Source organism: Megalops cyprinoides, chromosome 16, assembly GCF_013368585.1.
Source record: "Megalops cyprinoides isolate fMegCyp1 chromosome 16, fMegCyp1.pri, whole genome shotgun sequence".
Classification (NCBI taxonomy): Eukaryota; Metazoa; Chordata; class Actinopteri; order Elopiformes; family Megalopidae; genus Megalops; species Megalops cyprinoides.
In genome coordinates this window covers 1,368,361-1,385,173 of record NC_050598.1, presented here as the reverse complement: position 1 = coordinate 1,385,173, position 16,813 = coordinate 1,368,361, and the positions used below count along the sequence as shown (strand labels likewise).

At 46.5% G+C, this 16,813-nt stretch overlaps 1 protein-coding gene across 1 annotated transcript in view; it reads left to right on the top strand.

Annotated features, from left to right (window-relative positions):
• LOC118791451 (pyruvate carboxylase, mitochondrial-like) overlaps window positions 1-16,813 on the top strand; it is a 150,666-nt gene that overhangs the window by 33,512 nt on the left and 100,341 nt on the right. Inside the window, exon 8 of the mRNA XM_036548813.1 lies at window positions 8,159-8,277. Coding sequence (XP_036404706.1) covers window positions 8,159-8,277 — 119 coding nt within the window. The remainder of the gene's footprint in view (window positions 1-8,158; window positions 8,278-16,813) is intronic.

Below are 16,813 nucleotides of genomic sequence, written 5' to 3'. Positions count from 1 at the left end.
TGCCCAAGGGTACAGCAGCAGTGTCCCAGCGGGGATTGAACCAGCAACCTTTCGGTTACAAGTCCTGCTCCTTAACCACTATGCTACACTGCTGCCCAGTGTATACGTAGCATAAACACAAGAGGGCGCATTTGGACAAATATTAGCAAAACCGATATGAGGAAGCCGGACTGATAAGTGTCAAAAGAGACGATAGTGGCCGATATATCGGCAAAATCGATATATCGGGTCGACCTCTACTCTGGACCTTCCATTCATGACCGTGGGGTCCCCTTTCTCATCACTCTGTGGCAGGCTGACTGAGTTTAGCAACATTGCTCCCATTTCGTGTGGCCATGTCAGTCATTTTGGGAAGTGGCACATTGGAATGGCGCTTGAGGGCTGTTAGAGACCCAGTTTATCCACTGAGGCTGCCAGGTTTAATCAGAGCAGAAATGGATGCCATTTAAAATGACAGTTGCAGCTGTGACTGAGATTGAGGCTTATACTGTGTGATTGCAGGCAGTCTTGAAGGCAGCTGAGTTATCAACAGCAGCCTGAATAGCATCATTACCTCCCTCACTGTTACTGCTCACTCACCCATCAGAACAGTAAGGAGTAATAGAGCAATGCTCACTAATTACCCTGGACAGAATAGACAACAGGTCAGGGGAGGGGGTCACTGCAGTGCTCAGCTTGTTAGCGCTCAATTTCTCATCCTTTCTTGTGCAGGGAGTGAAAAGTTTCTCTGTAAATATTTATAGCAGGGGTAATAGTTATGGATGTTAGCCACTCTACTGAAGACTGCAGACACTTGGACTAGCCTGTTATATTTTTGTGCAGGTTACTTAAATGGCATCTGTAGGTTTTTGTCGATAAAGTGGGAAATCTCTTGGAAGGTAAGCCACGTGCTATAAGCGACCATAAGTGTCCCTGCATGTGATGTTGTGACTTGATTAATGGGGATATTTTGTTCTTCTGCTGTAGATGTACAGCACCGCAGGGAAAAGTTTTTGCTCCTGAGGCAGGTTTTTGTTCTTCCTTATATTAGGTATCTCTGAGATGCATTGCAGCATCATAAAGAGTAAAGATGGCACCTCTGCCATCACCCCTGTCGCAGGTGAAGCCAGAGCAGATGCAGTTTCAAAAACTGCAGATGAACTGCAGATGGGTCAGTTGTGTGTGTGTGCTGACCCTGTGTGTCCCTTAGGGCCTTGTATAATCACCATAATGGCTGCGTCAGTATTGACTGCCAGAGAGGGAGGAAGGGGGGGATCAGTTCTGCAGTTTGTGCTTTTGAAACTTCTTATTGTTCATATTGACCTTGTTCATAACTTTATTTTTTGTTTTTTTCTACATCTTCCTCCTCAAATCCTTTATCATTCTTTTTTTCTTTTCATTGCCTCTTTTGTGGTCTTTTTGACCTTCATGTCAATCTTTTTGTCAATAATTTTTTGTTTCTTTTTGTCATCTACCTCTCTCTGTTTGCTGGCCTCTCTGATGCCCCCTCCCCTCCCAGTCTCTCAGTGAATACATGCCTGTGTGTCTGTTTGTTTTTCTGTGTCACGCCTGCTTATCGATGGTGCTGTGATTGATTGGGTTCTGCCAACAGGGGGTGCCAGATATGAATAAGTTGTTGACGAGGGGGCGTCCTTCTGAGGTGGGGCTGCAAGAAACCAGCGTGTAACGACAGGAGAAGTACAGGAATTCTAAACAGAGAGAGAAAAAGAGAGAGGGAGAGAGAGAGGGAGGAACCTGAAAATGTAAAATCTTTTGACAGTATATTCAAATGTAATGCCAATAAATCATTTGAAATTTGAAAATTGAACACATTGAACACATTGAACTGATAGGGGAAGTGAATGGGAGAGAGAGATGGAGAGAGACATAGGCAGAGGGAGGTGGGGAAAGAGACATAGCGAGAGAGATGGGGGAGAGATGGAGAGAGAGGGATGAGGGAAGGATAGAAAGAGAAGGAGGGGATTTAGAAGAGAGAGATGGGATAGAGATGGCGAAGTGAGTTTGAGGGATGAGGGAGAGAGAAGGAGAGAGTGAGATGGAGGGAGGTTTGGAGGAGAGCAATGGGGAGTGATGGAGAGAGAGAGAGACAGATTGAGGGGGGTTTGGGGGAGAGTGATAGGGAGCGAGAGAGAGAGAGAGATCAATGATACCCACAGGCAGGAGGAAACTCCACACCATCAGGGACGGTGCTGCTGCTGGCAGAGAAAAACAGTAAAGGAGAAAGCGAGAGAGGGAGGGGGAAGGAACACAAGCAGTGAGCACAGACCTCCCCTCTATCTGCAGGAAAACCAGCGCTCCTGAACACAGGCAGTAAGCACAGACCTCCCCTCTGTCTGCAGGAAAACCAGCGCTCCTGAACACAGGCAGTAAGCACAGACCTCCCCTCTGTCTGCAGGAGAACCTATGCTCCCAGACTGTGTTGCATCCACATTTCCTGTTGCTTAATGAACAGAGACCTACACCTGGTCCCCACCCTCCCCTCTCTGAGTTCAGTTCAGCTCACTTTACTAGCAAGGCAAAGATTCATTTTAAATCATTTTAGAGCGTATTAAAAAACAACAGAAATACATAAACAGGGGTCTTTGAACTTATATATGTATGGCGTTCTGATCTTCCTTCTTCACTGTCTGTCAGCCTCTGTTGTGTATGGGTTTCTGATTATTAACAGAAGGTTTCAGCACTGTTTGCACAGGTGGCTTGAGGATATTCCATTTTGGTCACACCCCCTCGTGAATATTCAGAGAGCGGCAGCTCCGGTCATGGCAGGGGCAGCATTTTTCATTCAGTAAATAGGATTTGTGTGAAAATGCACAGGGAAGTGCGCAGCACGTTCTGCCACAAGCATTTCCTGGCATCTCCTTACAGAGACTGCTTGACCCTCCTGCCTGTCACTGTCACTCCATCATCCCCTCTCCTCTCTTAGCCTCCCTCCCTCATCAGACACTAAATTGACTTAAAGCAGACGGAAGCGCATGAATAACAGGCAGGGAACAAGGTTAGCATTCTCCATGATCAGCACTTTCTCACACCAGCACTCTGTCCCTCTATGCTAATCCGCTCACTCCCATACCTTGGTAATGTCTTTGGGGCACTCATTCTTCTGTCCGGCTGATGATAGAGTGAGGGGGGGTCAGGGAGGGACAGAAGAAGAGACAGAATGAGAGAAGTCGGTTGAGATTAGTATTTATTCTCTCTCTCTCACACAGACACACACACATACATACAAGCTCTAATGCATGCATGTATGCTCGCATACACATGCACGCATGCGCACACACACACACACACACACGCACACACACAGGCTCTAATGCATGCACATACATGCGCAAACACACACATATGCAAACACACACATACCCAAATACACACACACACAAGCTCTTGTGCACAAAGGCTGACACAATGCTGAGGAATATCTCACCACACAACAATCCTCCTACTTTAAAAAAAGCATGGGATGTTTTTTAATCCGACCTCATTGTGTGCCTGCCGTGTGTGAACATCTGTGAGAGTGAGAGTGTGTCAGTGTGTGCCGTTAGATCCATTTGTAAACCTCAGCCAATCGGACATGTCTCTCCTTGCCAGAGTAAGAGCTTAACTGCAGATAGTATCAAATATTCCCCTTCTCTTTTACTATCAAAAGGAAAATTTACATAGATTTCTTGTTCATGGCCAAAGGTATCAGTCATAACAGAGAAAATATCAAAGAACTATTACTACTGCATGCAATAAAGATAATGATGATGATAATATTAAGAGAGTAATGCAACTAATAATTGATTAAAGTGTAGCGATAGTCATACAGCCCCAGTCACTCCAGTGTTCTGTGATTTGTCTCCTCTTCCCTCATTTGCTGTGTGATCTCCTTTTCTCTCTCCATCTCTCTCTGTCACTCCTTCTCTGTTTGTCTCTCCCTCTCTTCTTCTCTCTCTTTCTCTCCCTCTCTCTCCCAGTCTCCCTCTCGCAATATCTCACTGTCTCCCTCTCTACCTCTTTTTTTCTTGCTTTGGTTTTTTTTCCTGCATTTTAATAGTGTTATTCCCTCACGCAGGAAGAAAATTGATATCTGCAGAATTTGATATTATGGCATTGTGCTGAGATTAAGAGGCAAGGAAAGGGATGTGAGACCGGTAATTAAATGAAGAAGAAGCTCATACTCTCTCAAATAATCTGGAAAAATCTGCCCACCATTACCGCTTTTGCCCATGAGTGGATCCAGAGGCTATTGTTCCTCACACAATGTGAAATAAGCCTTATTTTCACTGTGTGATACTGTCAGGAGCGGTGTTGGCTCGTCCCTGAACCCCAACCGGTTCTTTACCCAGACGCCAGGACAGAGTACATAAAAGGAAAAAGGAAAGCGAGACTTTATTAACAAATAAGTTAAAAACAATGCATATGAACAGGGACGTCCCCAAGGCCTGGTTCGCTCCCCTCCCCAACCTGCTCTCCCCTCCTGAGACTCCTCCACCCGGCCCAGAGACGACCTGCAGGTATGGGCGACCCCCACACAGCACACCACACACACACCATTCGGACCACTCGGGTCTTCTCCCACACACACACGTGCTATTAACCACTCCAGGTGCCCCCACTCTGGCCCTTCCTGTGCCCGACCCCGCTTTGGGGAAGGGTCCTGCTCGGCCGACTCAACAGGGAAGGGGGGGTTGCACCACCGGGGCAGGCCCTCACACGCATTCACCCACACACACACACAAAACAGAAAATACAATAACGGTGGGATGCTTGGCCCGTGCCTCTCTGCCGGGCCTTACTATATCCCAAAAGAAAAGAAAGCACACAGAAGCGGAGGGCATGCTCTCGTTCTCGCCGTCCAACGTCCCAGTGGTTGCCGTAGTCCCCGGTGGTCATCCCCTCTTCATCAACACTGCACTCTTGGGTCTGGAGCTCCGCAATGCCATACTGTAGGAAGGGGGATGGCAGCAAGTCAGTTACCCCCAGTTACCCCAGCCCCCCGCAGCTACCGGTCACCCACACCCTAATGCTTCCCTGGGGTGCGGCCGTTCCTTGCAACAACAGGGTATCCACTCCCCATCTCACGCCCAGCACTGGGGGGGTCCGAGGCTGCTGTCGCTCCACCTGCCGTCTTCCCCTTTCCCCGGCTCGTATCAGTCCTAGCCCGTGTCGCTGCGTCTCGGGAACTCCCGCCCGGAAGGCCTGTAGTCCACTCCACCCTGACAGACAACACAAGACAACATAAACCACACAACCAAGAACCCCAAAAGGAAAAAAGGAAAGGAACAAAAAAAAAAATTGATAAACTAACAAAAAAATTAAGTTCCAGGTCTGCGACCTCCGGGAACCTACAACAAAACCAAAGAAAGAACCTACAAGAGAAAGAAAACTCCAACTTATTCCCAAAATGGCCGGCTCCACAATGAAAAAACTAAACCAAAAACCTCGTCTAAAACTCCTCACTATAACATAACTATAACTATAACATAATGATCACTGTAATGTCCTATAACGTAATGCCCTGTGTAATATCCCATTATGTAATGCCCAGTGTAATATCCTGTAACATAATGCCCACCGTAATGTCCTGCAACGTAATGCCCATTGCAATACACTGTAACATAATTCCCAGTATAATTTCCTGTAGTGTAATGCCCAGTGTAATGTCCAGTAATGTAATGCCCACAGTAATATCCTGTTATGTAATGCCCAGGTTTGAACATAATGTTTTGTAAAGGGAGTGAGATCAGGAAGGGTGGAGAGGGGAGGGTGACCAAAGTGGACCACCAAAGCGTGTGGACATGTTGTGACTGGGCGAGCATCAAAGCTCTGGAGCTGCCCTTGTATTAATGCTGTTCTTTTACCTCCAGGTCATAGTCAAAGTCATGGTCAAGGTTCATTTGGCCATTTTGGCTCTTGGGTGGAACAGTGACTATGATGGGAGTGTGGGTTTGGGGTTGGCTGGAACAGGCTGGTGAAATACAGGCGAAAAAAATCCCCCCTCCCGAAAAAAAAACATGGACCAGGGGAAAGAAGGACCCACTGTAATGAGATTGTCACCACGGAGACTGTTTTATTCTGCCTATACGGCAGCAGTTTCCATGGTAACAGTTGCCCTGCTCACCAGAGTCTTAAACACAGGTTCAGGATTGCAGCATTGATTCCTCCCCCCTTTCTCACCCCCGCCTCTCTGTCTCATCTTTAGCCTGGAATGTCATGAGTTGCCAGGGCAGTGTTCCCTAGAGGCTGCGCTGTGTGATGTGTGGTGCCGACTGCACTGTCACCGTGTCCCTCTCTGCCACACTTTGCTCTTTCTGTGGCTCCTTTCACACCCCGCCCCCCTCCGGTTTGTGCCCATATCTAACAGAATGAAATCCTGTTGAAGCAGGTGGCTTGCACCAAGCAATGTGTCTTTCAAAGGACAGATTAAGATGATATATGACATCATCAAAGCACCTGATTAAGGTGACAGCCATGCTTTCATTACAGTGTGACACTGTGGTGGTTACATTTTTATTAGGACGTTTCTGTCATTCTCTCTCTCTCTCAGTCTCTGTCTCTGCCCTTGTCCCATCTCCTCCTGTCCTCTTTCTCTCCCTCTCCCTCTCTTTCTCCTTCCTAGTTCTTCTTCTCACCTCTCTGCCTCCTATCTGGTACCAGGCTCTCTGTCTCTCTGTTCTTTTCTCAGGTTAAACCTCTGTTTCTTCTCTCTCTTTCTTGGTCTCTGTCCCCCATGCAACTCTTGAGTTTTCTTTTGCCTCCCATACCATCTGTCTCTCTTTCCCTTCCTTCCTCTCCTCTCTCTCTCCCTGCCATCCTCTTCCTTTCTCTCTCCTTGCCCTCCTTTCCTTTCTCTCCCCCTGCCCTCCTCTCCTGTCTCTCCCCCTGCCCTCCTCTCCTGCCTCTCTCTCCTTCCTCCTCCCCTCTTCCCAGGTGTTTATCTCTCGGCCCAAACCTCCAGCTCAGTGTGAAAGATTAAAGAATTATTGCAAATCCTTCATGAATGAGGGAAGTTCTGAGTGGATGAATGGATGGGTGGAGACAGAGCTGCTAAATGGATGAATGAACCATGAAAGCGATGCCTATGAACATAGGAGATGGTGTGTTTGTGTGTGAGTGTTTTTGTGCATGAGTGTGGAGTGTGTCAGTGCAAGTGCGAACATGTTTTTAAGCATGCGTATGTGTGTTTGTGAGTGTAAGTGGGAGTGTGTTTTGTCTGTGTGTGCCTGTATGCATGTGTTTTTTTGTCTGAGTCTGTGAGCATGCGTGAGTGTGTATGTGTGTGTGTGTGTGCGTGTGTGCATGTGTGCATGTGCTTGTGAGTATGAGTGGGAGTGTGTTTTTTTGTGTGTGTGCACACGTGTGTGGATGTGCATACGTCTGAGAGAGTCTTCTCTCTGGAGCAGATCTGTGATAGGATTATGCAGGGAGAGATAAATTGCGGGGAGAAATTGGATCAGATTACAGTGAATTTTGGCACAGGATTATGTGCAATCCCTGCTGGGTCAAAGAGCAGAGCTGGCGAGAGGGGAGGGAGGCAGATAAGCAGCAATAACCCTCGGGATCTCAGGCTAAAACACACCAGGCTGGAGCCTCTCTAAACAGCCACCTCTGTAATTACAGTCCTCATAATGATAGCCTTGAACTTCCCGGAGAGCAATGGCTAAGCTTACATACACACTGAAATCTTTTCCCTGAACACAGCAGCTCACTGTGTATTGTGTGTGTGTGTGTGTGTGTGTGTGTGTGTGTGTGTGAGTGAGTATGTATGTGTATGTGCGTGTGAATGTGTGCATTTGTGTGTGTGCTGGAGCGTGTTGAAATATCTGGCCTCTTTGTGTGATTGTGATCGGGAGGCTCTGGCTGTTGCTCAGGTCAAGGCAGGGGACAGCCCCGGGATTTTAAGGTAGATCTCCAAACACACGGTGCTTCTGTTCCATTTGGTAGGGTTGCCAGCCCTGTCTTCAGCAGCCATTAACACGTAGATGGCTGATTTTGAGAGGGACCTACCAAGGACCTGCTGAGAGCCCTGGGTCATTTCGAACAAGCATGTCCTAGCAGGCAATGAAAGTGTGACTCTTGAGTGACTGAATGGCATGCAGTGACACTGCCCCGTCTTTGACCTGACCCAGGTGGGCATTGCAGTATTACCTTGGTGACCTGTTTCTGTTGGATGCAGGTGGGCTACGAGAATGCTGGCACAGTGGAATTCCTGGTGGACAAAAATAGCAATCACTACTTCATTGAGGTGAACTCCCGCCTGCAGGTGGAGCACACGGTCACTGAGGAGGTCACAGAGTGAGTCACATGCCCCGTACACCTGTCTGTCCATGTCACCCGGTCCCCTGTCCATCTAATATATTTACACCTGTCTGTTATTTATACACATATACAGAGACCACATACCTGTTTATCTGTTACACACCTATTCATGGTTTAGTCATCTGTCTATACACCTATCTTTTATACACCTGTGCCTAACCTATACACATACAACTGTCTGTTATGCACCTTTACATAACCTGTATATCTGTTATGCGCCTGTACATGAGCCAACCTGCCTGCCCTTCCTGTGTGTTTATATATTTACCCTATATGGTCCATACAGTGTGCAGGTGCTTCTGTGCACTAGTATCTCACAAATACAGACGCAGTTCTTCATACCAGCAGACATATTTCTCTGTCTCTGTCTGTCTCTCTCCGCCATATTTTCAGTATTTTTTCCCTGTCCCGTGTGTGTGTGTATGTATGTGTGAGAGAGAGAGACAGTGAGAGAGAGAGAGAGAGAGGGTGTTTCACTGATTATGACCCAGCTTTACCCACCTTGAGAAGCTGGTCAAGGGGAGAGTGAGAGAGGAAGAGAGAGGGAGGGAGACAGGGAAAGGGAGAGATGGAGAGAGGCAGCAGGAGAGGGAGGGGGGAGGGGTGGTGTACAGGGACAGAGGAGAGATCAGAGGAGTGTTGGAGACAGACTGTACAATAGATGGAGGGAGAGAGAGAGGGAGCAGGGGAGATGAGAGAGAGACAAAGAGAGACAGTGACCAAAGTTAAAAATAGGCATCCCTCCATCCCTTGATAACCTGTGAACACTGCAGTGCTGTAGTGACAAGCAGATGAGCTAGGTTTAATCATGCACGTGCACACACACACACACACACACACACACACACACACACACACACACACACACACGCATGCACGCTGATATGACTGTCTGATAAGCATTGATTGATGGTACTAGCTTTCCTCTATACCCTCCTTTATTTCTGTAGGTTCAGCAGAAGAAACTTTATGCAGGAGAAAAGCAGAGATTCATTCATTATAAATATCAGCCTGTTATGTAGAATTGATACTGTCAGACTCATGTTCCCTTTTTGACAATTTTAAAATCATATTCTTTATGTAGTTACATGTTTAATCAAATTCCCTGCTCTATAATTTTATATTGTTTCCAGTCTTTATTAATGTATGAACAAAGGCCAGAATAGTTCATTACGAGGTGTAGATTGTTACATTATGTTCTGTTATGTTCATGGAGCAGTGAAATCACCATCTTACTTTGTTTCTATCACTCTCTCTGTCTCTCTGTTTCTATCGCTCTTTCTCTCTTTGTTTATATCACTCTTTCTGTCTCTGTTTCTGTCGCTGTTTTGGTCTCTAACCTGTCTGTCATCATGTCACAGCCATTTAGACCACTTCTTCTCTGTTCTGCCTCTCTAACCAACTGTCCCTCTAATAGAGATAACTGCCTGTTTCCCATCCAATCTATGTCATGTACTTATCTATTCAACCTGATAGCCTCCCCCTTTCCCACTCACCCCCATCACTTCCTTTAACTCCTATGTTCCTGCACTTTCCCCTGGAACCGATAGATCTCTCTGTCCTTCTCTCCCTCTCTCCCCTCTCAGTTTAATTTATTCTGCTCATTATTCTCTTTGTAATACATCTTCATCACTGATTTGATGTTGTGTGAGAGGTGTGTATGGAGCTCTTGACTGTGTGACAGGCTGACTGCTCAGCTAATAAAGGCAGCCACTGATGTGTGTGCTGGAGCTCCTCACACCTTCTCCCTCATTCTCTCTCCATCTCCCACTCCCTCCTACTCCCACTCCCACTCCCTCCCTCTCCCTCTCTCTCTCCAACTCCTCCATCTCCCTCTCTTGCTCTCTTTCTCTCTTTCTCTCTCTCCACTTCCCTCAGCACGTCGTGGTGCTGATAGCAGGACTAATGAAAACAGCAGTGAGACCTGGCTGAGGCAGGGAAGAGGATGCTTTAATGACTGCGCTTAGAGAGAACCTACTGTAGGCTGTGTGTGTGTGTGTGTGTGTGTGCGCCCATGTGTGTGTATGTGTGACTGTGTGTCTGTACACGTGTGTGTGACTGTGTGTAAGTCTCTGACTGTCTCTAACCTGTATGTGTCTCTATGACAGTGTGCGAGCCCCTAGCTCTGTGTGTCTCTAATGTGTGGGGTGCGCGTCACTGACCCTACACGAGTGGCTAATTAGTCTGAGTTATTGCTGCTAAATTGCTGCTGTTCATCTTTATTTGCTCGACCTGTCAGAGAGCGACAGAGAGAGAGGAAAGGGAGGGGGAGGAGCAGGGGGAACGGGAGGGGGAGGAGGAAGGGGAGGCATCGGGGGATAAGCAAATGAGAAAGATAAGGAGGGGAGGTCTGTTTGGGTTTCTATCCACAGAGCAGACTGGTGCATAGGCTAAGTGTGTGGATGGGAAACCCTCTAGCCCCAACACCATCTGTTTGTTAAATGCTGTTGTTCTTCACTGCTGTTGTCCTTCACTTCAAAAAACAGTCCAGCTAAAACATATCATTGGAAATTTGCAATCTGTAAGCAAACAGTTTGCCATTAACTTTGAGCTTGTAAATTCGCCTGTAACAAATTGGATGAAATGACATGTTTAAAATGAGTCTCATGAACCTTTTAATCTCCTCAGTCCTTTGTAAGTAAACATTTACATTTATTCATTTAGCAGACGCTTTTATCCAAAGTGACTTACATAGGTTACAGTTCTTTACAATGTTATCCATTTACACAGCTGGATATTTTTACTGAGGCAATTGTGGGTTAAGTACCTTGCCCAAGGGTACAGCAGCAGTGTCCCAGCGGGGATCGAACCAGCAACCTTTCAGTTACGAGTCCTGCTCCTTAACCACTATGCTACACTGCCACCCCTAAACAGTTTCCAGTTTCTAAATTACTATCATTCATTGGTCCACTTTAGGCATTTTGGGTTGTTCAGGCCTGCAAGATGGGTAGTTCCTTCACAGGAACTAGCTCTACCGTCCTGGCTCTACCTCCGCTCTATGGGTGACCACCACCCAACTCTATGCTGTTTCTAGTCCTTCAACAATTTGGCTCTGCTACCGCACCTCCCACTGCAACCAGATCCAATGAGATGCTAATTCTGCCTGCTTGGTGACATTGGCTACCAGCCGTTTCCTGGCCATCCCTTCAATCCCCAGCAGCCCAAGGGTTCTCCAGAGCAACTGTCCAGCAAAGCCTCTGCAGCCAACCTCTACTGGTAGATTCCAGGCCTTCCATCCATTTTGTAGGCTCCCGAGGATGAGGGCTTGATATTTTTTGAGCTTGCGCTCATGTGCCTCCTCCATCCTCTCTTCCCAGGGTACTGTTAGCTCTATGAGCACCACCTGCTTGGTACCTCTAGACCAGAGGACAATATCTTAAAGTTGGGCAGTATCAGAAAGTTGTTAAACCTTCTTCCTTGCCTGTTCCACACCATCCGCTAACTGAGACAGGATCTTGTCGTGACGCCACGAGAATTTCCCATCTGCCAAGCTTTACTGGCATGCTGAGAGGACATGCTCAAGATTGGCTGGTTTTACACAAAGCATGCAGCTGGGGCTCTCTGCCATCCCCCATGTGTGGAGGTTTGATGGAGTAGGCAGAACATCGTAGACAGAACACATCAAGAACTTTATCCGGTATCCTTCCATAGTCCAGATGTCCTGCCAGGCCAGGGCCCTCTCTCGTACACCCTCCCGCCTGCCCTGTTTTTTCATGCCAACTGCCTTGACATGCCGGGTTTCCTCCTCTGCTTTGCGGACCTCCCTCTGCACCATGCTGCAACGTTCCTTTGGGCCAGCTTTGTTCCAGCTTGCCCTGGTGGAGCAACCTAGTCCAAGCCTGCCACTGTCCCAACAATGTCAGCATGATGCAGTCAATCCTCAGCCTCCGCCAGTGCTCTGCTGGCTGACCATTTGCGACCTGTCCTGACCACAATACCTGCCTGGCGTACTCTTTCATCCTTACTGTCACGCAGCATCATGGCCTGGTGTGTCTTTGTCGCTTTGTACTCCTTGACCACTGGCAGCTGCAGCTTGCTTCCTGTGCTGTACAGTCCAATGGAGCAGAAACTTCTTGGAACACCCAGCCATCTCCTCAGGTAGGTGTTAATCTTCCTCTCCAATCCCTCGACGGTAGAGACAGGTATGTCATAAACAAGCAGAGGCCAGAGCAGCCTAGGGAGTACCCCATGTTGGTAACCCCAGGCCTTATACTTACCGGGTAGGCCGCTCTTCTCTAGGGCTGACATCCAGGTGTCTGCTTGGATAATCACCTCCCTCACACTCTGCTTATCATTGAGGTCTGCCCTGTACCACTTCCCCAAGCTCTTCACTGGTCTCTCTTGGACTGTTGGGATGATGGTATCTTTGACCCTGAAGATCCATCTCCCTTCAGGTACTGATTTTGCCATTTCGGTGAGGTGGTCCATAAATGCTCTTATAGGTACCTGCTGGGTGCCGCTTGCCAGCACTGCACCTCGATGCAACTTTTGTAATGTACCTTTCCATAGCGTTTGGCAATGGGTTCCTCCTCGCGAAGGTTGTGCTTCGGCCTGCCAAGCCTACACACCCCAGCTTTGGTCTTTCCCAAATGTCAGCAGTCTTTCCTAGCTGTTACCGTTCTTCCTGGGTCGCCAATTTGTCTTTCCAAGTGGTCACTGGGTCAACCAGGTAAGGATATGCAAAATACGATGTGATCATCGCAACTGGCCCACCTTTACAGGTACTCTGCCCTGTACCATCTGTGAGCCAGTGGCATCACTCTCTCTTCTCCTTCTCTCCTCCTTCAATCACTGTCCTTCTCCCTGAGCCCGGTCTGGGCTTGGCTACATCTCTCAGCTGGACAAGAGTTGGGTGGCTACAGCAGGTCGTCAAGTGGGCACCCCCCTTCCTTGAAGTTTTGTAAATTTAAGCCCACGACACCTCGGGAGGGCTCGACAGCAGATCCAGCGTCCTGGCTCTACCCCCGCTGACCACCACCCAACTCTATGCAGTTAACCATCAATCATCAATCTATGGTACATTTGCGAATACAAAACTATGATACATTTTTTTTCAGCATTTTGTTGTTAATTTTAAAGGTGGCTGTCATGTAGTTCTGACTGTTGGAAGGCCACATGTCTTAGAAAGCCCTTTTGTAGATGGCTTCAGAACTAACAAGGGGGAAATAGGCCTTTCATTGCAAGGACTCAGAGAGAGAACAGAGAAAGAGAAAGGTATTTAGCTTGTCTGTGCATGTTTTCTTTGAGTCTGAACAGTTTTACTTAGATGGTTTACATCATTAGTTTGGTAACACTGCCTTTGTTTGTCCTGCCAATAAAGCATTGAGAGAAATTGAACTGAGAGAGAGAGACAGAGTGAAATAGAGTGTAATGAGAGGGTAGTATGTGTTGAAAATGTGATTTTACTTTGGCAGCACAAATGTTTCTTTGTTATGCCAATGAAGCCACTTCAGTACAACTGAGATCTAGGAGAAGACAGAGTGAGGGAGAGAGAAATGTGGAGGGAGAAAAAGAGAGAGAGAGAAAGGGGAGAGAGGAAGAGGGAGAGGGAGAGGGAGAGAGAGATGTGGAGGGAGAGTGAGAGAAGGAGAGAGGAAGAGGGAGCATAAAACACATAGGGATGAATTTCTGTGTTTGTGACCTGGCCCTGTGAAAAGTCATTTCACCCTTCGGCTCACACTAATAATCTTATTCCTGCCAGTCATGGGGGTCATGGACCCCCCCCCCCCTCCATCTCTGTCTCCTGCTCGCCCGCCTGGTCTCTGCCCAGCTCTGTTTATTGAGTTCCTGACCCCCTGCTAACTTTCCATTGCTCTCCTCTTCCTCCTGCTCTCTCTCTTATTCCCTTGCTCTCTTGTCCTCTAACTCTTTTGCTGTCTAGCTTTTAAGCACCAAAACATGCCAAGCTCCTTGTGTTCTGCCTTGTTGAACCACGGTGTGTGGTTGGCTGAATTGCAGTGCATGATTGGTTGAACCAGCCCTTGTGAGTCGGGGTCAGTTGCATGGTGGTTTGCCATGACTTGATGACATTATCGTCAGCATCAAACTGGAATTCAGGCACATCATCGTTCCAGCAAAGCTTATGGCTCAGGGACTGATTGATGAGGCAGACTTCTGCATAACCCTTATGCGGTAATAAAGCATCATAACCCAGGAGTAAATGACATCTGTGTTTTTCAGTGCATTTCTTATTCTCATGTGGACACTGAGTCCCTAAATAAGAACTGGCTCACACTTATAAGTGCATTCATTACCACTGTAAAATATTTATAGTTGTGTGACTACTTATTAGCTAGACATGACTTATTTTTTATGATCTTAAATAAATAAATGCCTACAATATTTACTGCATGCTCAGTATCTGTTCACTAATTAACACAGAGTTCATAATTAATAGGTACTATGTTTGTGAGTGTATTTTTAAACAATGCTAATGGGCTGTTTAAATGTAGAACAAGCAAGGGCATGGCTACATGGTCAGGCTGGTTTCTGAAGGTGCTGAATGTTATGAATTGGAATCTCTGAATGAGGGGTCACTGAAAATGCTTGGTGTTATGAATTGGAATTTCTTAGTGAGGGGTCACTGAAAATTCTGGATGTTGTGAGTTGACTCATAGGAGCTTAGGAGCCTTAATGACTGCAGTGAGGCCTGACCGAATGACTCTTGATTTGGGGTGCTCACCGAGGGCACCGGGGGCAATGTTAAAAGGTAAACGCATGCCATGGTAAGCCTCCCGCACCCAAAACAAGCGGCACTCAAACCATGGCGTGTTCGTGTTCAGTACCACTGAGTGATCAGAGCAGAGGGCAAGGGCTACGTGTTTGCGAAGGTGGTCAAATTTGACAGATGCGCTACACATAGCTGTTGCCTACTCATGGAGGGTATGGTGCTCTATGCAGGATTTGGGATGACCTTTTTGAGGGATCATCATCTTAACAAATTCTTTCCTGAGATCCCCCCCTTGCACAAACGTAGCCGCCGATCACCCCCCGCAGCAGGAGGACTTTCTGCCTTTGACTCCCTAATCCACAACTGGCTGTGAGAAGTCTGCCTCACACAGGAAGCACTGAATGGAGTAAAAGCATTCAGCTGCTGTGTGCCTGCTGTAGGACTGTTTGTCTATAGCCTGTGTGTTTCCCCCACCACATGTCCACAGCACATGCAGTAATTTTATTATTGAAGAGATTATTACCTGGTCCTGGGAGGACTCATTAAATTTCTATTCAAACTAATCTGTCAACAATTAATTATCAATTATGACTCTAGGCTTTGGCTTGGGCTGGACAGATGAGAGAATTGTTTCTGTGACGTCACCAATTACATTATAGTTGCTTATCAAACACTCTTAACCAGAGCAACTTGCAAAGCATACAATTTTTACATTAGCTATTTATGCTGCAGGATATACACTGAGGCAACCCTGGTTAAGTGCCTTGCTCAAGGGTACAATGGCAGTGGCTCATGTGGGAATTGAACCGGTAACCTTTGGGTTATGAGCCCTGATGTAGCATATTAAAACTTGCATAAATCTCTCCAAGCTAAGATTTTCTCACACAGAATGCTTTAATTCTGAGGTTCTGATATTATGGGTGTGAGTAAATTAACATCTGGCCTACTTTCTCAAAGAAATACAGAATTATGTACAAGATTTATAAGATATACATTGTAAGATTTACATTGTAATCTTATAACTCCCTTTTAAGCATGTTAATACATCAGCACTCCTGCCAATTAATAAATAATTTAGCAGATATGAATTTCCGCACAATAAAAGTGTGAAGGTTCCATGTAATGTGATTATAGAAGAACTTCATTTTTTGCTTGGAGTTCAATAAAAGAATCACACCTGGCCTCAGGTAAAGGTTATTAACTGAAATGTGGACATCATAAACAAGGACAAGAAAGGGGGATATGAGGTAGAGGAGAGATGCCATGAACAGCTAATGTAGAAAGGATGTGGTGTGTGGAATTTTTATGGTCATGGACGGGGTGGGATTGTCTAGGTTTCTTAAATTGCACAAGGATTGTCCTCTGGAATCTTCATTCTGAGCTGCAGTAAATGCATGTGATAGATTTTTAAAAAGGGATTACAAGGTCAAAGTATAGCCTTTCACCTTAAGCATTTCATGTCTAAGTATCTAAATTGGGATGCTACACTGTAGCACAATGTTCTGTGGATGAGCCAGATTTGGTGCCTTTTTTGAATTGACAGCACATGATAAAGCAAGGATCTCACCCAACTGTCTGAACATTTTTCTTTAACTGAATGGTCAAGAATCTTCTCTCCATGGTATTGCATTGGTAACAGCTGATGGAGAGATGGACATTGGTTTGTATTTTATTTGTAATGCTGAGCAGTTCCAGGCTGTAGTCTGTGTACACAGTATGTTTCAGTGTTAGAAGCTTCGGGAAGACAGATTCATTCAGTAATGTCATGTGAAGTCACACCACAGGCAAAAAACAGGATAAAATATAGCACCATAAACCTCTCTTTCTATGTGTGTGCGTATG